The 22,724-nt window shown below is 45.5% G+C and overlaps 2 protein-coding genes across 3 annotated transcripts; both read left to right on the top strand.

Annotated features, from left to right (window-relative positions):
• The first annotated feature begins 203 nt into the window (after positions 1–203).
• cpne4b (copine IVb) lies at positions 204–16,874 on the top strand. Of its 2 annotated transcripts, none has more exons than XM_029845542.1 (16): positions 204–423; positions 3,482–3,687; positions 5,860–6,039; positions 8,105–8,176; positions 8,279–8,353; positions 8,919–9,002; positions 9,100–9,189; positions 10,680–10,778; positions 11,062–11,148; positions 11,449–11,508; positions 11,608–11,741; positions 12,335–12,389; positions 12,556–12,607; positions 13,457–13,590; positions 13,914–14,150; positions 15,976–16,874. In XM_029845542.1, exons 2-16 carry the CDS (start codon positions 3,517–3,519, stop codon positions 16,105–16,107), a joined length of 1,662 nt encoding a protein of 553 aa, XP_029701402.1. In that variant the 5' UTR covers positions 204–423; positions 3,482–3,516; the 3' UTR covers positions 16,108–16,874. The 2 variants fall into 2 exon arrangements, with proteins under 2 accessions (XP_029701402.1, XP_029701401.1); XM_029845541.1 differs by having other exon boundaries at positions 206–530.
• A 680-nt stretch (positions 16,875–17,554) lies between these two features.
• Positions 17,555–22,465, top strand: mrpl3 (mitochondrial ribosomal protein L3). The gene is made up of 10 exons (XM_003968868.3): positions 17,555–17,765; positions 18,361–18,539; positions 18,609–18,700; positions 19,629–19,727; positions 20,449–20,548; positions 20,641–20,701; positions 20,803–20,914; positions 21,000–21,077; positions 21,163–21,240; positions 22,244–22,465. The coding sequence occupies exons 1-10, from the start codon at positions 17,707–17,709 to the stop codon at positions 22,391–22,393; spliced, it is 1,008 nt and encodes a 335-aa protein (XP_003968917.1). The 5' UTR covers positions 17,555–17,706; the 3' UTR covers positions 22,394–22,465.
• Positions 22,466–22,724: the final 259 nt, after the last annotated feature.

Genomic DNA, 22,724 nt, shown 5'->3' with positions numbered 1-22,724 from the left:
GTCTCAGGTGTGCGGTCATCGTGCATTACAAAACCACCGGGGCGCATCGGAGCCTATCAATGCAGAGAAGCAGAAAATCAGGGTATTTATGCGGCTTTTCGCCACGTCTGCCACGAGGTGGCGCTGACGCGCCGCGGTGAGTGGCCCGCTGGGTCCCTGCGCCGTCTACACGGGCCCCGGTGGACTCAGCAGGATGACAAACTCTAGTTAAGTGGCGCACCCACCGCCTCCTCCTCCTCCTCCACCACCACCTCCTCCTCCTCTCACACCTCCCGCCTCATCCTCCCCATCGTTCACCCGGAGTCAACCCAGGCGCACGGAGCGCATCCTCGCCGTGTGGCAGTCAGCGAAAAGAAGAAAAAAAGAGAAACCAGTGGAGCTCTGCGGTGTAGACAACTGGTGGGAAAGATAAAGACAAAGAGGGTGAGGAGAGGGAGATGGGTCCGGGGGCTCCGAGGTGTCCGTAATTGTCAAGTGAACGGCGGCGAAGTTGCTCGGCTCCGCTCGAATCTTTTCTCCAGGTCCTTGAGGTGAGTTTGCTCCCCCAGGCAGGAAGGATGGAGCAGCCCGGATCGTGCAGAGCTGCACTGGCCATTCCGGATCTTTTCTTTATTGTGCTATTAATGTAAATCGCGTCATCCGATGTTTACGTCCTGCTGTGTCTCCGTCGCCGCAATTAATGTTTGCGCCACTTTATTGGTTCGTTTCTAATGTCCTGCTGAATGGTGACGGGCATAACTATCACATTTAATGAAATTCCCGGGGACTTGAGGAATGGAATGATAAATTCCTGGAAAGCTTCTGCTTTAATTGCATTCTGTTGGAGTGCTGTAAGACAAGATAAGCCCTCTGACATGGGCAGATCTATTTCCTTCCCTCTTGCACCTCTGCTTCATTATCCCTCACTTGCCTGGCTTTCGCTGCCCCCCACCCACCCCACCCCTCTCTCTCATTCCATCTCTCTAATCCTCCCCCTCTTCCTCACCTCTCTCCCTCCTTCTGTCAGCTCTAATAACAGAGTTTTTCGCAACACCAGGCTGCTTCACTTCTGACACCTTCGTCCCTCTGATCCGGCTAAGCATGTAGCCGGATCCAAACATGCTGCATAGTTTAGATCTGGCAGCCACTCCGAAGACGCTGCTCCCCTTCTAATCAATAGTGGAGCAGCCGATTGCAGCGTACTTGAGGGTCTTAGACCTTCTGCGGGCTCCATTAGCGTCACAGCTGTCAATCACGCACGTGTCAACAGAGTCAAGGGTCACGGCAATCAAACTCTGCAGCGACTGATTGTGGCGGCGTGGACAATGAGAGCTGGCGGCGAGGAGCCTTGGGTTCCTGAGATGCTTTAGCGTTGGTTACTTTAGTTTACCTGCACCTTTCAGAGAGCTCCAGTGTGCCGATGTTTTGTCCTTGTCGCTGTTTTATAAACAGACTTCACCAGCAGGACCTTGGGAAAAAATGTTCTTTTCTGATTTATTTACCTTCCATACCTCCATTCGACCATCCTCCTCCCCCGTGGGGGTACAGTTGTCTGTCTGAAAAATGTGGGGGGTGCTGGAGAACATTTTTCCTTCTCCCATGGGAGCCTCTGTTGAAGTGTGACATGAAATTTCTTTGTCAACCCTTGAAAATGTGCATCGCATGTGACACCGCGCCGACTCTGATGTGCGAGCTGGGAAAAAAATCGGCCACGTCTTCTGTCAGTGTCACCGTCTGCTGTCAAGCAGAACAGACATGCATCTGCTGCTTTTACACACATGCGGGGGGACGGGGGAGCTACGGAGAACCCACCTACACACTCCTGCCACCGTGTCCCTGCCCAGTTCACTATACAGTTCAGAGTGCTTAGCTAAAAATAATCCCCACACATCGACATAGAACATGAATTATGGAGGACAGACAGAGAGAGAGAGAGACATTCAGGTCAGTGTCAGACCCAGTTCCAAGAGCTTTCGTTCCCTAAGGATGGTTCTGCCAGACCGTTGAATTAATATTCAGTTTGTACCATGCAGCCCATCGGTGCGGCTATTGTCTTTGAGTTTGGCCCAACTGGACTTCTCCAGTTTCAGAATTAGCTACGTGGTTGGATCCATACCATTTCAGATGCATCCTTTATAGAATACTGTGTCTCCATTGCATGTTCGCCCGGTTAAAAAAACCGTCTCCATTCCTTCATTTCCCAGTGATGATTCCATTTTTGACCGATGGCGTGTCAGCCTAAATATGCCGTTAGCCTAGATGACTGAAAAAGTCCAGCTGGATTTATATGTTTACTTGCGTATTTTCAGCTTCCATGTGTGTTAATATTAGACACCATCATGTCACTGTTATTACATTGGTATAAATCAGAAAGGATGACGCCTTGCCACTTTCCCCCTGTGAACCAAATGAAGCCAATGAAGCGGCTCGTTCTGCCCACCCATGGGAGTGACCACACGTCCAACAGCAGTGCTTGCCTGTCAATCATCATATCCGCCTCATTTTATTGCAACAAATAGCCAATTAAAATTAAACTGCATACCAAAATGCAATCTTTGGGAGAGTTGTAACAGAGTAGAGCCATAAGTGTCGATCTTGCCTCAGGTCTTCCATAAAATAAAAAGGGTTTCTTCCTTGAGGCCAGATGGAGATCAGGATGTTTAATGCTGCTGTTCCTCATTTTTTTTAACGCTCCTTTACACCTTTTTAGTTGAAAAATGGGTGGAGTTGGCCCATTTACCATCGAAAAATAGTGTCAGTGCCTGATAGCACACCCTTGGGTGCCTGCACACAAGACAATCCTGACGTGTCTAATTAAGGGGCATCCTCGGGAAAAAATAAATAAAAAAAGAACCCTTTGTGCGTGTCTAGTGAACGTGTCAGACCTTTTAGATAATGAGCGCTATCGCTAATTTCCTTGCATACTTGATACTGTGCTGGGAGATGTTCACCGCCAACACACGGAATAAAGTCTGATGAGGTTTTTGAAAGAATTACACGTCTTTGCTGTGGGACAAACAAGACACGGCAGGTGCTTCCGGCCGTTGTTGTGGCAACGCGTCAAACTGACTTTTTGACGGTTCAGCTCACATTATGATGGGGAAATTGTCCGTGTCACACTGATTAGTTGCTTGATAGCGTTCTATTTAAGGAATCTGGACACCATATCCTCCTGAAACCTGAGGCCAAACCTGCGAAATAAATCTGCACTGTGTGCATTTCAACCTTTGCGTGGGAAAACGTGTGCCTGCAGCGTGTGTGCGTGGCCCAAGTGGATGGTGTGTGTGCATGTCCTGCAGGAGCTCTGCAGCTGTGTGTATCCTGAGACCTGCTCTGATATTCGATGGCTCCGGAGTCCTGACCTTGAGCAGCTACAGTGTGTGTGCTTACTCAGGGCCACTGCATCAGCCCGAGCGAAGGCGAGCGGCGTTTTAAACGTGCTGCGGTGCTTTGCTCTGTTAATCTGACTGCCCGTGTTGCACCCAACCTTCTCCCGTTTCAGCTCCCACCCCCACCCCCTCCAAGTGTGTGTTCAGCATGAGCAACATCTACGAGTCTGCGGAGGCCACGTTGGGCTTCATCAGCTCCCCGTGCCTGACCAAAGTGGAGCTGAGAGTGGCCTGCCGGGGAATCTCCGACCGCGACGCCCTCTCCAAGCCCGACCCGTGCGTGGTGCTGAAGATGCAGTCGCACGGGCAGTGGTTCGAGGTACGGTGGCCTCCTTTATTCAGCATCACAGACACCCACTCGCCGAGACACTACTTTACTGACAGAGCATCTGTTACAGTCGAGGGCGCAATATTGCAGCCGTGGAGTGTTTTCTATTTACTAACGTGGTATTTTTGAAATGACAACCGTCGCCGGTGACGCTCTCCAACATTATTGTCTCGAATTTCCGGCGCTGAACTGAATTGCCAATTAGACCAGAAGGACCGTGTTTGCTCTTCAGGTGCCGCCGCCGACAGTTCTTTGAAATTATCCGAGTGTGTCATTAGATTCATGTTTGGCTAAATGATTGTGTTCAATCAAAGCGCTGCGTCGTGGTGCTGAGCTCTGATTGTGACAGAAAGCCTCTCACTCTTAATCACCGGGTGTGAACGGCGCATCTGAATTACAGATGCTGCTTGAAACGGAGGATGAGAGGAAGCCCGTTGTTTGGCTGCTTGATGCCACGGGCGCATTGAAACCGCTGGCTGTCCAAACTCTAAAGTCTGGATGAGGATCTTCCCAGAATGGATGCTCAGACCTGGAAAAATGAAAGATAAATATTGAAGGGAGGAAAAAACCAGGAACGCATTCAACACATCCTCCAATTTTCTGGACTCCAAATGTTCCCTCGGGGGTTCCAGATAGAATCTGCTGCTATCAAAAATGGGTGGCAGATGGACTAACTGAACTTTGTAAGAATTCAGCTCATCTCACACACACACACACACACCCATGTCTTTAATTGTGAGGCTGTGAGCTTCACCTTTTTTTGAGTGAAGGAATGGACAAATGTTATCGCTGCCTATCAAGTTGCGCCATTGAGGAACTGAGTAGCGCAACAATTGCTTGTATTCATCCTGCTGAAGGGTCTGGGCATGATAATAAGCACACGCCTTTGTGTGTGTGTGAAAGGAGACAAATAAAGAGGAACAAAAAGAAGTCAGTTGTTGTTGAACATTGTCTGGAGGACAGGGGATTTGGTGTTTACTTTTGCTTTCTTCCTGCTTTCAACCAGTTAGAGGAGAAAGAAAAGGCAAAGGATCGATGTTGCAACTATAAACACTTGTTTACGCATCTTGTGCAAAATGTACTATTAGGAAAAATCCATACTCTTGATTTTCATGTTGAGAAGCGTCAACAATGCAGTGCGGTTGGGTAATTGAGGTAATTGCTGCTGAGCTGAGCTCTGAGTCTTCAGAGCTTCATAATCAATGCAAAGTGACAATGGGCCTGCATGAAATGTTTAAACTTTGTCCCTCAGTGGAACGATACATCAAAAACTATTTTCCTGCATCCGTATAGACAGATTATTGGAACCCATAAGAGCCCATGGTGTCACAAGCACTTTGAATGCTCTTAAGTGAGTATTTATGCCCTTAATGTGAGCATCACGTGCCCGAGACTTCTCCAAAGTGATGGTATCGAAATGGGAAAGAAGGCCTCTTTATTGTAACTGGTTGTTACATGTTTTGATGCATTTTTATGATTTATAAAAAAAATATGTCCGAATTTTTGGGGGCTTGGAACGGATTAGGGCATTTACATGGAAAACGCGTCTCTACTTACGTAATTTTCAGGTTACGAAACAACTTCTGGAACGAATTAATTGCGTAAGTAGAGGTCCCACTCTATCTAATTCTGTGGCGGCACACAAAGCTCCGGCGACACACAACCCGTCCAACGCCACCTCCGCTGTTTGAGTTTCTCCTGCGGGAGTTGGGATGCCAGTAATGGCGGCTATAAATCACAATCAAACTGCGTGATAATGAACGCCGCAGACCGAAGCCGACGGAGTGCGTGCGGGCACCCACTCGGAAAAATAAATAGTATAAATTGCATGTGGGCAATTGTGGGTGATAATCATCTGTTGGGAGAGGGTACACTTTGGTTGTAATGTTTTATTTATCTTATTCAGCGCCGGTTCTCATCCTGGAGTGAGGTCAGACTCTTCAGAGGTGTGATAAGTGCTTTGTGAATGGAGCCAATGATGACTTGTCTCTCAAAGCCCGCACTCTAAAAACAGACCTGCTCGCGTGGCCAGCAGGAATTTCAGATCCAAAACTGAATTGAGCACGTTGAACCCTTGAACCGCTCTATTTACTTTGTTTAAATCAATCGCAGTGTGTTTTATTTCAATCATTTGCTCCCGTCTGTGTGTGTGTGCGTTTGCAGGTGGACCGCACAGAGGTGATCCGCAGCAGCAGCGGTCCGATCTTCTCCAAGATCTTCCTGGTGGACTACTATTTTGAGGAGGTCCAGAGGCTCCGCTTTGAACTGCACGACATCAGCTCTGGGAACAACGGCCTCCGCGATGCCGACTTCCTGGGGGCCATGGAGTGCACCTTGGGACAGGTAACCATGGCTGTAGTCACACCTGCAAACTGAGGGGAAGAACTCTTCCGCTGACCCACGTTTCTGCTTTCAAATCCAATTTAATAACAAGGAGGTTAAATTTGGGAGTGTTTTCTCTCCTGAGGAAAACTTGTGCAGGTTAATGGACACCCATGCAGTCACCTTTCAGTTTAGCCTATTAACAACTGCTGTTTATTGTTTTGCTAAAGCGCTCTCAGCTCACATAATATTCCCATTAATTATGATAAAGCGAGTTTAAGATAACAAAGATAGCAACTGCGGCCGTGGATGGAATTTTAATTCAGGATCGAATTTACTGTCACTTTGTTTACACTAAGACAGATGCTGCCCTTAAGTCTCTGGTTATATAAGGCTCAAAGGGGACTTTTGTTTTCCCAGCATTTACATATGCTTATGCTAATAGATGTGACCTTCCTTAATGGTGTTCCTGCCCCTGGTCTGTTTCCCAAACAGCGATTAAAGATTTTTAATTATTTATTTATTTATTTATTTGTGCAATTACAGCTCGGGAATATTCTCAAAAGCAAATCAGAGCACGTTAGTTGCAGATTTCATGAAATGAGCAGATTAATCACACTCGGTAGCGGGGAACGCGGGGAACGCAGAGCGGGCCGAGGCTCCAAAAGCACTTCTTATTGTCAGACGCTATCAGCGACACAAAGCTAGTGGATTTACAGCAGCTGGGAGAGATGAGAGGCAGCCGGGGAGGAGGTTTACTGAAGGGGGATAACACTCCAACAACAGTTGTCTGCCTCTAAACAACAACATCACCGCCGCCTGTCGTGTTGTTAAGAAAAAGGCAGCGTTGTATCAGCGCAACACAACAGCGCCAGAGGCTCGTAGGGGAACGTGCTACTAAATGGCCGGCTTTTTTTCACTGGCATTTGTGCAAAGTAACACACACACATGCACTCACACACACCCTCTCCCTAGTTACTAGTGTCCCCACTGGGAAAGGCAGCCGGAGGGAAGAATATAACAGCAAATCTGTGGCTGCAATATTGTCACAGACGGCATGTGTGCAATTATGTTAGCATGCTCGCGTGTTTTCTGCCAGAGAGCATTTGCGGCAAATCTTTCTCCAGCAGCGAGAACAAAAGCTTTATTATGTCAGGGATTCATTTCAGGACCTGGCGGCGATTCAAAACTGCTAAAAACAGGAGCGAGTCGGGAATATTTGTTAGCGGCGAGGAAATACCGTAATTACAAATGATTGCAAATGATGCTGGGGAGGGAGAAAAAAAAGTCCTTTGCGCTGTTTACTGCATATCAACAAACATTTGGTATTAATAATGTATTGGATTTAAATGTGTACTTCTGCTGATATCAAGTGGGGGAACAAAAACTTTCTGAAGTTGGGGAAAAGGAACCGAAAGGAATCTTTTTGAACTTTCTTACTGTGCCTTGTTGATTTTTAATTCAAAACCGTTTCATCCGTGCAAACCGTCGCCTCTGGCGCGAAGCATTTTAATCGCAATGCCTTGCTGGGCAGATCTCACTTCCATCTATCCGTGTATGGCGGAGCGTCCGCTTGCAAAGTGGCTTCAACGCATCCTGAAACAGAAGTAGGTGAAAAACGCTGAGCAGATCAAGCCAGTGATTCGATAACAGGGAGGATGTGGGACGGCTGAGTCTGGCGTGCTCCTACGTGTCCATTAGATATCTACAGATTCAGTTACATATATTGGATGATTGGAAACATGTCAGTGGACGTCTTTTCCCCCACAACAGCAACTCAAATGAATACATGTATAAAATAATTAAGCAAATTACAAAAAAGCTCACTTCTCTGAGCAGCTGCCTTTATTTTGCTGGGAGTTTAAGTGCCATTTTGAGTGAAAGGGTCTCACAATTAGTTCTTGTTGGAAGGCCGGACAAAGACCCAAAAGAGAAATCAGAACCAAGGATCAGCGTATTGATCCCAGCCAGACTCCTTCCAAAACGGGGACATGGATCCATATTAACAGCTTTACCTTGAACATGCAGCACTAGTGTGACTATTTACAGCAGGTTTTGCCCCTAAACATGTTCCTCTTCCTTTCAGATCGTCTCTCAGAGGAAACTGACCAAAGCTCTACTCAAACAGGGAAACACGGCCGGAAAATCCTCAATAACGGTATGACGCGTCTCCCGTCGCCGCCGGTAGACCTCTGCAGCAACGACGCGCACGTGGGAAGGTGCTCAGCGTCATCTTTTCCCCCTTCTCTGCTTGTTTCAGGTAACAGCGGAGGAGTTGTCTGGCAACGACGATTACGTTGAGCTCTCCTTCAGTGCCAGGAAGCTGGACGATAAGGTATTGCTGCCGCTGTTTACTCTTGTAAAAGTTCCCTCTTTGGTGCAATTACTGTTCAGACACATGTGTCAGGGAGTGTGTGTGCATGCGTGTGCTGTTTACTCTTGTAAAAGTTCCCTCTTTGGTGCAATTACTGTTCAGACACATGTGTCACACATGAGTGTGTGTGCATGCGTGTGCGTGTGTGTCTTGGAGGGGTCTTTGCTCACACAGAGGACACAGTACAAGCCCAATCTGGCATCAGGGGAGCCCTGCTTAGATAGATAGGCAGCCCCCTCCCCAATAACTCAGCTCCTATCTCACCACACACAGATAACTATATTAATTTCGGCTTACACACACACACACACTGGCATGCACGCGTGTGCGCAGGCACAGCCATGGATGACTAATCCAAACAAGTTGGACCTTTGGGGAAAGATGGATGAACGCAGAGGAGGGGTGGATAAATTGTAGAAGACGGGAAGATGAGGAAAATGTGTTTTTGTTATTATGTGAATCATTTATGGCTATCTAAGGTAGTCCCGAGCCAATGCTTAATGTGAGGTTTTCTCACCCTCTGAAGGATTTTTTCAGTAAATCCGATCCTTTCCTGGAGATATTCCGGGTAAACGACGACGGGACGGAGTCACTCGTGCACAGAACCGAGGTAATTACACCTGCAGACAGACGCGTCGCATATGATGCGTCGGCCGCCGCGGCTGTAATTAACCAGAGCTGTGATGCCTGTGCCATGTGTGTTGTAGACGGTGATGAACAACCTCAGCCCCGTTTGGAAATCCTTCAAAGTTTCCTTGAACACTCTCTGCAGCGGCAACCATGACAGAGAGCTAAAGGTGAGTCGGCGGGTCACGTTTAAAAAGGCAAATTACCCGAGTGTGGATCCGGAGTGGTGGAAACACGGCAGGAAACACGTCACCAACACGTCTTCTCCGTGGAGCTGAGCTCTTTTCTCGAAGCTACTGAGGCCAGCGGAGAGTGCTCAGTGGTCACACTAAACTCTCACTTTACCACAATACATCTGCAAGCATGCGTGTGTGTGTGTGGGTGTGTGTGTGTAAGAGGTGGTGCACATCAGATCAACAGTTATTCTTTTTAATGAATAAACATGAGCTTGCTCATTAAATATTCAAAGGCATCTTAACTCCGCATGGCTCCTGACAGCAGGAGAAAGGGCTCACACACACACACATGCACGAGCGCGTACACATGCACATAGAAATGTGTGTCCCAGCCATCAGCTGTGGTTTCCAGGGCTACCTGTGTGGAGCCTAAGAGAGGGAGTAAGAAATGGCAGGGCAGAGATTTCTATTCACACCAGTACTTCCTTTCACGAGGCTCTTAGCTGACCAATGCATAAATGCATAACATCCCTTGCAGACGCCGTCCGTCTGTCTCCTTATCTGATTCTCCAACTCCCTACTTTTTTTGTTCCTTCCCCTCCCCTACAGAGGTTCCTCCCCCTGCTTCTGTCCGCCGGTTAGTATTCATCCAACGAATCGAAGATTCTTCTTTTTCTTCTGTTTTTTTTTTTCATTACACCCTCACGCAGCTCTCGGCGACGCAAAGTGGAAACGAGGCTGCGAAGACAAGCATTTGCTGCCGCGCGCACGAGCACATCAGGGAGACAGCATCGACCAGAATGCAGCGTGCGGCTGGCGGTGCGCGCCGGCGGGCGCAGGCACTCGGTGGTGAAGTGGGGGACAGGAAATAAGGGGATTACCGCCGGTCATTGTTTTTAATCAAGAGTTGGTGGATGGGTTCCGATTAGTAATTGTTATTGTGGTGCAGGAAGGTCACCGAGCTCAAGAGGAAAATTATTCATTCACAACTACTAAATCTTCAACAAGGTTGGGAAGATCTTTCCCCGACGTGCATGACGGTTCGTCCCCGTTGCCCAGCGTTATCGAGTGTTATTAAGTGTGCACACCTAGTTTCCACATTATTGAAATCCTAACAACATTTGATTGTGATGAATCCCCCCCCCCCCCCTCCCCCCAGGACCCAGTGACCATCAGATTGAGGCCATAATTCGTTGTCTCACAGCTCCTTCGAGAGAGACAAACTACCAGGCATCAATGGACACATACAGTGGCGCACACACACACACACACACACACGACTACGTCATTCTCAGCATTCTCAGATTAATATTTCACTGCCCCATGGCCCCCCCACCAACACCACCTTATCAATCATTCAGCATGGCATTTCCTTGCATGAGTGCGTGCGCATCGAGATGACAGTGTTGCAGCTGCGCTCTAACTGAATGAAGATGCGCGTGTGTGTGTGTGTGTGTGTGTGTGTGTGTGTGTGTGTGTTGCAGTGCACAGTCTGGGACTGGGACTCGAATGGAAAGCACGATTTTATTGGGGAGTTTCAAACCACCTTTAAAGAAGTGAGAACAGAGCAGGATGGCAAACAGGTTCGTAAGAACAGCCGTACAGATTTAAAAGTAGATCAACGCAACAAACACGAAGTAAAATCAGCAGTAATCTGGTCGTAGTTGTACATTTTTTTCAGTACATGTTCATTTTACAATGCTACATTTAGCATCATTTGTTAGCATGAAGCTAGTATTGATATTTTATAGGGTAAACTTCAGGTTTATAAGGACAGATGTTGGGGCTTTTTTTTTTTAGAATTGTAATAAAAATTTCATACCTGCCTGAACCTGCACGTTGAAGTAACTGAGGCTGTTTGCTCAGATTCAGTGGGAATGCATCAACCCGAAATACCAGATAAAGAAGAAGAATTACAGGAACTCTGGCATGGTGATTCTCAACCACTGTAAGGTGAGCTAACGCCATATCCCGCTGGGAGTACGCCAAGAATTTAACAAGACTTGAGTCTATTTAGTGTATTAAATCCAATTGTAAATACCCTGCACAATTTGGTGTTAGTGAATTTATTTTAATCCTCTGCTACTTATGCCGTGTGTGTGTGTCACGAGCGCCAAATCCACTGCAAAAAAGTTAACAAGGCGAGAGATGGATTCGTCGGCAAAGTTCGAAAGAGTCACTTGTGTGTCTGTTTGCGGCTGCTCGCGCCTTTTTCCCAGCTCCAATCTCATCTCTCTGCATTTCCAATTGCAGATCATCAAAATGTATTCCTTCCTGGATTACATCATGGGGGGCTGCCAGATACAGTTCACAGTAGGTTCTGGATCTTATCTCTTCAACCCTTTCTGCAGCGTGTCATCGCATCGGCGCGGTCCACTCATTCATGCGTGTGTGTGCGCGTCTCCATCTCAGGTGGCAATAGACTTCACCGCCTCCAACGGGGATCCCAGAAATAGCTGCTCCCTGCATTACATCCACCCCTACCAGCCCAACGAGTACCTCAAAGCGCTGGTGGCTGTGGGAGAGATCTGCCAAGACTACGACAGGTAGAATCCATCAATCATCGTTTACCACTGAAAGAGTGAATCTCAGAGCGACTCCAGGTTTGATGATGAGGACGAGAGGCAGGCTGGAGGTCGGAGCTCTCCCTGCTTCCTGCTGCTGTCCGGCTCCGGCTGGAGCTAACTTGGTTATGACTGCATCCATAAATGCACCATCTGGAGGAGCTGGACACCCTGCAGGACACTTGATGGGGTTGTCGGCACGGCTGGATGCTGAACTTAGAGAAGATCACCCGCCCCTAAATTAGGTTACCTTAACTTATCTCAAGATTACACCAGGAGGAGTGTGGCTTGTTGTTTTCCTTTAGACTCCCCATCCCAATTTTGTCCCTTGTCTTTGCTCCAGTGCCAGGAAAACTGGCACAGCCTTCACAACATTCATCAAGCTAAGCATTCACTTGATTTGCGAGCGCACACACACACACGCACACACACACACACACACACACTAGATTTCCTCTGAGGAGGGTTGTCGGGGAAAACCTTCCTCAAATATTTCTAATGTGACAATTCCAAAGCTTTGTCCTTGATATCTCCCCTTTTCAGTGAATGTCATGCCTCTCTTTCTCTTCCCCCAGTGATAAAATGTTCCCCGCCTTTGGTTTTGGAGCGCTGATACCACCTGACTTCAAGGTAGAACATTTGGAATGTGTGCATGCGCGTCCGGTGCGCCGCTTGCCTTTGATCAACATGAAAGGCAAATGCATCTGTCAACCTGCGGATCGGTTGGAACGTGCTTGATGAGCGGCTGCTTTAACGCGCTGGTAATGGATTTTCTGTTGTCTTGTCCCGCGTGAAGGTGTCTCACGATTTCGCTGTGAACTTTGACGAAGACAACCCCGAATGTGCCGGTGAGCTATCAGACCAACACACACGTTTCCATTTACAGACGGCGTCATGTCCATACATCACAGCCCTGACATGGTTCTCCAGTATCAGCACTGCATGGACCTCTCAACATATTTCTTCCTTGCTGCCCCCCCCCCCCACACACACACACACATCTCTTTTCTTCCTCACACACACTCATACACAGTGGCTGCACTGCAGGAAGTATTTCCGCTTCTAAAAGACAAACAACACTAATCTGTATCTGTGAAATAGGCTTCCATGCTCTTATCCTCACATATCAATGCTCCCGCTGTGAAGGTGTGCACACGCGTGCCTCGGCCCGCGCTTGAAGGGACAGTATGTGAATGCAAAAATAAACCCCCGAAAAACAACAACCGTCCAGTCACCTTGGAGGGGATTCACATGCAGAGTTTGAGGCGTTTTATTTTAGCAGGTACTTGAGCTAGCAAAGCACTCTGAAACAGCACGGTCAACTCAGCGTGCAAGAAAGTAGATGAGGAGGTGAAAAGGCAGCAATCACTTGTCATTGTATTTGTTTGCGTACCAACATACTAATTCTACTTGTAAAGTGGGTCCTCAGAATACTTCGGAGGACTATTTGAGGTTGGACAGATGGTTTCATGGTTTGAATTAGAATTGTTAGGGTAGTTTTGGTGGGGTTGGGGGGGTAGTTGGGATGGTTAGGGTAGGGAGGTGAGTAATGAGTTACGTCTGCGAAGGTTAGCAATGCGAGAATGTGTGTGTGTGTGTGTGTGTGTGTGTGTGTGTGTGTGTGTGTGTGTGTGTGTGTGTGTGTGTGCGCGCGTGCGTGTGTGTGTGTGTGTGTGTGTGTGTGTGTGTGTGTGCAGGGATCCAGGGGGTGGTGGAAGCCTACCAGAATTGCCTGCCCAAGATCCAGCTGTACGGGCCCACCAACATCGCCCCGATCATCCAGAAAGTGGCTTCGTCTGCGTCCGAGGAGATGCACACCAAAGAGGCCATGGTGAGAGAGAATGAGCATGTTGCCCGCGTTTGAGGCAAAGGACGCTAGTGAAGTCTAATCCAACTGAGATATCAGAGGAGGTAAAAGATAAAAAAGAAACGGTGGCCAGCTGTTAAAAGGTTGCTGTGCTTATTGATATTAATTAAATTCCGTCTAGTCATGCGTGGCAGAGTGCAAATTCTGCCCTACCTTAATTTCTCCTCTGGCTCTTTAGTGGATTAGAGTTTTATTCAAATTAGTTCCCAAAAGAAGCTACTTTTAAACCATCGGATTCATCACACATGTTCTGTCCTTGTTTTTAAAAAACTTCCACTGTCCCACAGGAATATTTCATCCTGCTGATCCTGACGGACGGCGTCATCACAGACATGGCGGACACGCGCGAGGCCATCGTGCACGCCTCCCACCTGCCCATGTCTGTCATCATCGTCGGCGTGGGAAACGCCGACTTCACAGACATGCAAATCTTAGACGGGGATGACGGGATCCTACGTTCGCCAAAGGGGGAGCCCGTCCTCCGCGACATCGTTCAGTTTGTCCCTTTCAAGGACTTCAAACACGTGGGTGGCCATTTTTCAGTGGGGACAGGGGGGGGGGTCAAGGGGCAAGAAATGGGAGACTCTAGAGATTAGAACTCTTTGATTAATGGGTCTGACAAAGACAACCTGATTAATTCTACAGGGAAGTCGCTCAACATACCATTTTTACAGACGAGCTGCGTTCAAGTGCAGCTAATGTCAAGACTAATATTCCTTTTTGGCTTTTTTTCTGTTGCCTAACTCAACACTATGACGCAGTTTGACATTAAAATCTGGCTCCCTCTCCAAAAATAGGCAGCCTAAATAGAAGCAAGGTCACAGCAACTCCACTCAAAGTGGATAAAACGGGCACGGTGATATTTCACCAATGAAAAGTATAGTAAAATATAAATAAATACATATAATGTAGTCTGGGAACTAAGCATTACATCACAAATCTTGGCCAGATTTTATAAATTAAATCCTGAAATGAACCGATATGCTCAATTATGCACAAATGGCTGCAAATTAAACACGCAAATAATAAATGGTTTTTTGAAATCATTTTAGGATTTAATAAAGCTTTCTAAATCCTGTTTTCTCAATAGATAAGACAAAACACTGAGCTCGTTAACAACGAGGCTGTTGGAGTATCGGACTTCAAACGGGAATTACTTTTAAAATGAACTTGCTCCTGTTTGTTTGCATGTCGGGGGGGTGGCAGATTGTTGTTCAGGGCAACAATTATAAGTGTGTGGGCTTCACTTTTCTTTGCAGTGCTTGTCAGATCACACCAGCCATGTACGGATGATTTTTATGTGCGTACTTGTTTTTCTGCATCTGTGGGGTCCAAACACAATTATGGAGTCATGGTGACGTCAAGATTTTGGACCCCACAACTTAAAAAGTTAAACATTTTGGTGTTTTAAGTGAGGTGTAATGGTGAAGTCTCTGCCTTTCTCTCCTCGCCACAGACACGTGCGCGCACGCAAACACACACACAAACACACACACTTGACTGGCTCTGTTCTTCGGATCTGTTATGGTTTGTCAGGTTCGTGACAGGTTCAGAAATCAACCAATTACGTCCCAGCTAAACAGAAGGAGGCAAGGAAGAGACAAACTCTAGAGGAAATTAAGGGGGAGACCATGGCCGGCCCTGGGAAGCTCTGCCGGTGGTAGTGGAGGGAGGTCATCAAGAGACTGGAGCTAAAGACAAAAGGGAGCGGGGGAGTATGTGACAGAGGTGGAGAGGTGATTTTCTGCTCTGCCGTCTCTTTTCAGAGGGGATTAGCAGGACAGAGCCGCTGTGTGACAGGCAGAGGGGGGGGATAACAGGTAGATAGGAGCCAAGAGAGCAGGGAGGAGGGTGGAAATGAAGGGGGGGGGGGGGGCACATTGATGAAGCATTGTCTCTGGGAATTATGTGAGACAGAGTACGACAGACGCTCTGGATTTGAGGATTTTGAGGGTTGCGCAGTGTGAAGAAAAGGGGGCCTATATGCGCATCCACTTACTGTATTTGCATGTAAAATGTTAGCCTCTTTATTTATTCATGCTCAAATTATGTAGACATTAGCTGAATAGCTGAAGACTTCCCTCCACGCTTACATAACTTTCAGCAACGAAAACAGTGTTTTCTGTATTAATAAACAACAGACCCACACACGCAGCTTTGAATGCAAGCAACAGGATGTTATGACGTTGTCAAATGAGCTTGTCTGATCACATCAGCCTCGGCAGTCTACAGCTCAGACAGCAGCAGACCTGAAAGTAAATTCTAGCTTCTTGCAGTCACACTTGGTTGGTGATGTGTGTGTATTTGTGACCCGTCTCTATCTCTCCATGTCTGTCTCGGTGTTTCTAGGCCTCCCCAGCCGCTCTGGCTAAAAGTGTTCTGGCCGAAGTCCCGAACCAAGTAGTGGATTACTACAACGCGAAAGGTATCAAGCCCAAATGTACGTTGGACTATGAGTCTACGAGAACCTTCAGCCCCTGATCATGAATCACATGCAAAATAAGATTTAAACACACACACCCACATGCACACAAACGTTCTGTACTGTATAAATATAAATCTAAAAGCACAAAACAGACGCAAACATGTACACCTACTATATACAGTAGACTAGCTCAGAGAATTAGCTTGTTCTGGTGAAACAAAATGATCTATATTGACGACTGTTGCATGTTTGACCTGGGGAATAAACACTCTCTAGTGTATATGTGGAAAAATGTGATTTAAAAAAGGACCAGTCTTCTGAACAAGCATGCAGATCCAGACCAGACCACCCAAAGAGATGACATTTCTACCTTATTCAGATAACTAGCAAGTATTTAGGCTAAACGGTCTGTGTGTAGTTGACCAAAATATGTGAATTTCATAGGTGGGAATGCTTAGGATTAGCATTGCAAATGTTATTTAGGGGAAAGTAGCATCCCTTTCATTGTGCTGCATAAATGCATGCATAATTTCTCTCCTGCTAATATTCAATCTCCTGTAGTCGCTTGCTAGTTATGAAATAAAGTATCACTGTCATTTGAGTGACATGCAGGGTTGCCTTGGGTTCTTTTGTACAGATTTTGTTGGAGATTTTGCTATATCAAAATGAACAAAAGAACAATTGTAATAATTTCTTAACCTTTTTACATTGTAAAGGGTTTGGGGAGATTAGAAACCTGTGGTGCAGTAGATACTCATCTAAAAGCTGAATCATGGTTTTTCTGTATTCTGCATGACTATTAAAATAAAGATACTTATTTATAAACATATCTTTCTTATCTTTGTGTTTATCTTGTGTTTTTATAGAGTGCCATGCAGTTCTTTATATTTTTAAGTCTCCAGGAATAATACAAAAATGCATAAACTGTAAAAACTGAATAAACGTACCTCTATAGAAATAACTGTGACTAACCGGTGAGTAGGAACACAAACTGCATGTGCCTCTCTCTGAGATAAGATCAGTATTCAAAACACGACTACTGATATCTGGGATATCACAGTCAGATGGAATTTCTGCATCAAGGCCGAGGAAGATTAAACATTCCTGTATGTATATGCTGTTATCTAGACATAGTTGGTAACAGTATCTTACACAGGATATTTTATTACATCACACCATGCTAAAATTCAGAAGATATAATTTTTATTAGTGACTGGCTTATTTTACTCCATTATTGCTGTATTGAAACCGACTGTTTGATTTGTTTTTTTGTTTTTTTTAACTTCTGGTCCAAGAGGGGTTTTCATTAATTTTTAAAGCCAAATAGAATTATTTTCAACGATTTCGGTTATTTTCACATATCAAGTGAATAAATACATTTTCTTGTAAGTAATTAAATAGCGTGAAATAAAAATATTCGCCATTTTAAAATAAAGGCACAAAAATATAACGTCGATGATTTAGCGTACAGTTGTGCGGAACCTTTGGCGTCGTTCTCGGTTATACGGAACTATTTTGCTAAGGTACCGGAAGTGCAAAGAATGACATTAAGAACAAGACGAAAACGAGCATGGTTGTGAATGATTTCTGAGGTTACGCCACCTTCTTTTTTGTGTGCCTTTTTTTGTACATAAGTGAGCATATTGAGTTACACAATGGCAGCGTGGACCTGCCGTTTTCTTCTGCGTCGAGGACCTCTTCGAACAGCTGAAAGGTAGCCAAAGCATGCTAGCTAATGCTGAGAGGTAAACTCAGCCTGATTCATGAGGTGCGACGCGTTAGTCCAAAAAACAGATTGAATAAAGAATTCCACTCCTGGGGGTTTCTAAATACTGGAGGTTGTTTTGACATTAAGTTTAAAATTTGTATTTTACGACTTTGACTTTGGTTGCTCTGACGTTTTCGGTGTTCTACACTAGTTAAAGCCACAGCTGAAAAATTGTATTTCTGGCTTGCATGGCTAAACATATTAATAAACTTAATGATTCGTAAGGCTACACAACCCCAGGCTGCACATTAATGCTTAACAGACAAAAATCATCTCCTTTTCATCTTTGCCTTGTAAAAAATATCTGTGTGAATCTGAATATTTTTCAAGAGCTCAGGATAGTATTGAAAGTTCTGAGAGATTGTAACTTCTCTACATTCGGGTTGTAATCGAAGAAAAAGCATCCGTAATCACTACGTTTGTGTAGAGTTAATTGTGCAGTCGTCTTCATTAATCTGGCCATGATCAGTGTTAGTGTGAACATATCTGAATGTTCTTGATGTCTTCTTTTGTCAGCACATTTCTTGTCTTTGGGTTCCAGACCTTTTTTGCTGGGATGTGTCAGGACCGTAAAGACCACCACATGGTTTGAGGAACACCTCACTGAAGATAACCAGGAGTACATGAGGAAAAGTTTAGGGGAGGAATACAGAAGACAAATAGCTGAAAAGCTTTGCCCACTCAAAGATGAGCCTTGGCAGCGACATAAATGGACAGAGGGTGTGTGTTGTGTTTTTAGAATGAATGAATGATCTCCTTGTTTTGACAACTTTTAAAATCTTCTTCCAGGGAGTCGAAGAGTTGGCTTAGTTGCTGTGAAGTTAGGCATGGCACCCATCTGGACTAAAACCGGAGAGAGACATGTAGTCACAATGTTACAGGTACTGGTAGCACTAAGATTTTTCCAGCTGTCCTCTGTAATGATCAAACAGATACTTCAGAAAAGGTACTAAGATCTTGAATCAGGCATTAGTGACATAATGATGCCACAATCGGTCTGTGTGCCATTTACTCTGATTTACAGCGTAGGCCTTTGTGATGTGCTACTGGAGAGCAAACCTGAGCTTCCTGGAGCCAGAGTGCATTTATTCACTTAATGTTGCACCACTGCTTTATATTTGGATGTTTTAATGACCATAAGGTAGTCTTCAGAACCTGACTAAAATATGCAGGTGTGGTGGAATGTGCCGGACTCAGTTAGGTCCACCAAACACTGTTGTTATTACTAAGATCATTACTGTCCCCGAAGGTTGAATCCACCTTGGAAGGACTGACTTTCCCAGTAGTTCAAGGACTTTCCAAGTACTTCCTACACATAGTGTCTATCTAGTTTTCAATTTCCAAGGCACTTACGTTTTCACTTTCAGATGCTCATCTTGCTTACATTTTAAAGGCTAAGAGACGGTCTGGTATTACAGCCCTTCTCTTAATGCACTGATGGTGGTGTGTTCTGATCTCTTCTGCTGAATGTGAGGATTATTGTGCCATTGATCTCAGCTTGTTAGTGAGTCTGAATGGTGCGCTTGTGAATAAGATGAGCTCAGCCTTCCATTATGAGATGTATCTCTTTCTCTTTCTCCAATTAGACAGTCACAAGATACTGACAATGTTACAACAGAAGTTTTACTTTGACAACTCACACCTACTAATTATTCCCTGTGGATTAAATAAGAGCCAAAAGGAACCAGATTTTTTCGTTAATATTAACAAAGTGTTTCAATTCCACCCAAATGTTGATTTTATGAAATGTAAGGATCTGCAAGAACATGTATGTCTAATAGTTGGTTACATTTTTACCCTCTTTTTAAGGTGCAAGACTGCCACGTAATAAAATATCTGCCGAAAGAGGAATACGATGGACACACCGCCGCCCTTGTGGTTGGAGGAAAAAATGCATCACCATTCTGCGTAAGAATACCTCATGATAAAAAATAAAGAATAAAAGGAAACAGCTAATATTAAAAACTAATAATAAGTAAGTAATAAGTAATAAAAATTTAGTTTTTTTTTTTTTTTTTTTAGATTTTATGATATTTGTTCCATAATTATACTACAGTTAGTGAATATTCTCATCCCCCTTTAGTGTGAAGCCCATAGCTTTTGGAGTATTTAAAGATAGCAGTCATTTCAAATCTCTAAAAAAGTAGTAAAATAGATTTCATTTTTTTTCTTTAGCTATATATCAGATTCAGTTTCATAAACACTGAGGTTTGTTTTCATAATGGCCTTTTTATAAGTTTCCCGGTTGGGTAGAAAATCAACATTTAGTATGCATGAAGGAACGGCATCTCTCGAATGTTACATCTATTTTACTGAGATTAAAAAGAAAGGATTAATACGTCAGGGTGGAATTTATTCATTGAGCGGCGATAGATGCTGAATGGACCCGCGCCTGGGTCTTACTCGTCGAGCGTGACGTCGTTTAGAATTCCCGTCACACATCCAGTCTCCAGTCTGAGGCAGAGTTTGTCAGGAGTTTAAAGCCTTGGAAGCCGTATTTCTCAGAACAGAAGGCGAGAGGGTGAGAGGAGGGGATGGAGCCAAGTGAACACACATGTCGGAGTCACTGTCTGCGCAGCTGCACTGAATATTATTTCCTTTTTTCCTTCTGTTCTTTTTTTCCTGACAGAAATCACAACATCAAATGGAGATGTACGGGAATGCAGGAGTTCCCCCCAAACAGAAACTCACTACGTTTAAAATCTCAGACAATGCTCTCATCAAGCCAGGTACGCCACATCTGTGACTGCACCTAGCACACGCAGGAGAAACACCAATGTAGCATCGTGTGTGTGTGTGTGTGTGTGTGTGGGCTTTTCAGGCACTCCTCTGTACGCTGCACATTTCCGTCCTGGCCAGTATGTGGACGTGACGGCCAAATCGTGAGTTCTTTCCTGGACGCTGATCATTCCTGCTGCTCTTGTGTTCACTATTATACTATGATATTAATGCACCACTGATCACTTTCTTCTCTCACATGTAGCATCGGTAAGGGGTTTCAAGGTGTGATGAAGCGCTGGGGGTTCAAAGGTCAGCCTGCGAGCCACGGGCAAACCAAAACTCATCGCAGACCAGGAGCTTCTGGCCCCGGAGGGGTGAGACCCACTTACACACGTCAGTTTTTACGAGTCTCTGTTTTGCTGTAGTGCAGTAATGGGAGCGTGTTTGGTGTTCATGCAGGACCCGGCAAAGGTTTTTAAAGGAAAAAAGATGCCCGGCATGTTGGGAAATATTTACATCACAGCTTTTGGACTGAAGGTACCGAAGCTCACTTGAAAACTCCAAAAGAAAACCCCTGTTTTGTGAATAATTTGAGTTCTGGCATCTGCTCTTTGTGCTCTAGATTTGGAGGGTCAACACCAAATATAATGTGCTGTATGTGCACGGCTCTATTCCCGGCCACAGGAACTGCGTGCTGAAGGTAAAATCCCACACGCGCACATGGATTACTCACACTTGGGTGTGAAGCATGACGCCCGGGTCATCCACGGTGCAGTCATTGTTCTGACGGAAAGCGGTGACCTTGCACCTGTATAGCGTCATCACACCTGGGAGACGGTGTGATCGGTCTTCAGTGACATCGCGCTGGTTCAGCAGTGTGCCCGTATGCGCTAAGCATCTGTTTTATGTGTGTCAGGGACGGAACGACGGCAGGCGCGTGCCTCGATGATGTTAATATTTCCAGCATCCTTCCGCCTACTCAGCACTTTCTGCGTCCTCTCAGGGACGCGCGCATCCTCTTGTTTGTCTGCAGAAATACAATAAAGAACATAAATAGACATCGCATTTTACCCAAATCAGCAGCATTTGCCCTCAAAGTCAGCACGTGCAGACTGCTCGTTGGTTTTTTATGATTCAGTCAGTGGGGAGGAGCTTCAGGTTTCCTTTTTTCACAGAATCCCAATTTCCAAACGGTAAAGGGGCTGGAATGAGGTAATCCACCTTCATCAGGTCCTGTAACTCTTTCCAGTTTTGGCCCTGGTTGAGTTGTCGGTGCTGGTCGTAACCAGTGTTGTGAAGGGAAAAACCCCTGAGGATTATGTTGGTGCGGTCCAGGCCAACCTCAGCGGTACTGATGGCTTCCTCCTGATTATGTGTCAGCAGTAAGATGTGGCGAGTGGACCAGTGAGGTTAATTATGATGGATTGAATTCAACCAGACATGACTTTAGGGAAACTTTAAAAAATCTGCATCAGTCACAAATTGTTAGTTCATTTTCATTAATTTTCAGGCTTTGAAGGGTGACGGACAGAAAATTACCAGCTAGCTTTATATAAGAAGCTTGAGGAGCTATAATTATTTATCAGCCTTCGTGGTTTTGGGCCCTTTTAATTAAGCATTCTGAGATATTTTAAACATTTCAGCTGCTTATTTCTTTCCGAGCTATCTAAAGTGCGTCCTGTTCCGTGTCTGTGTGGCTCCAGGTAAGAGATACGGTTCTGCCGACGAGGAGCTCCACCATCGCCAACCCTCCTTTCCCCACCTACTTCACCGAAGAAGAGGGCGATTTGGACGAAGATCTGTACGAAGACAACTTGTTTGTTCATACAGAGCCGTCGTTAACGCTGACGTAACCCCACTCGCTTGCTTAAACACACGATTCACGTCCCGATCCTGTAATAAAGAGTAGTTGCTTTGACCTCCAACGAGTACTTCTCGTTTTTATTCATCTTGGCGTGGAAAAGGGATCCAACAGCTCCCAGACGCTGTTTGATCCAGTTATTACAGCCCCCTTCCCCTGAAACCATGGAAACTGTAGCAACGATGATGTCACTAGAGGATCCCCAAGCAGAGAGAGGAAAAGGAGTAAAAAAAAGAAACTATAACTACAGTACAAAGATGGGGTGGGGGGGTGCACAGTATCTGCACAAGAGAGGATGTTGGAGGAGGGGCAGACGGCTACAG

This window comes from Takifugu rubripes, chromosome 12 (assembly GCF_901000725.2).
Source record: "Takifugu rubripes chromosome 12, fTakRub1.2, whole genome shotgun sequence".
NCBI lineage: Eukaryota > Metazoa > Chordata > Actinopteri > Tetraodontiformes > Tetraodontidae > Takifugu > Takifugu rubripes.
This window is presented reverse-complemented; position numbering and strand designations above follow the sequence as displayed.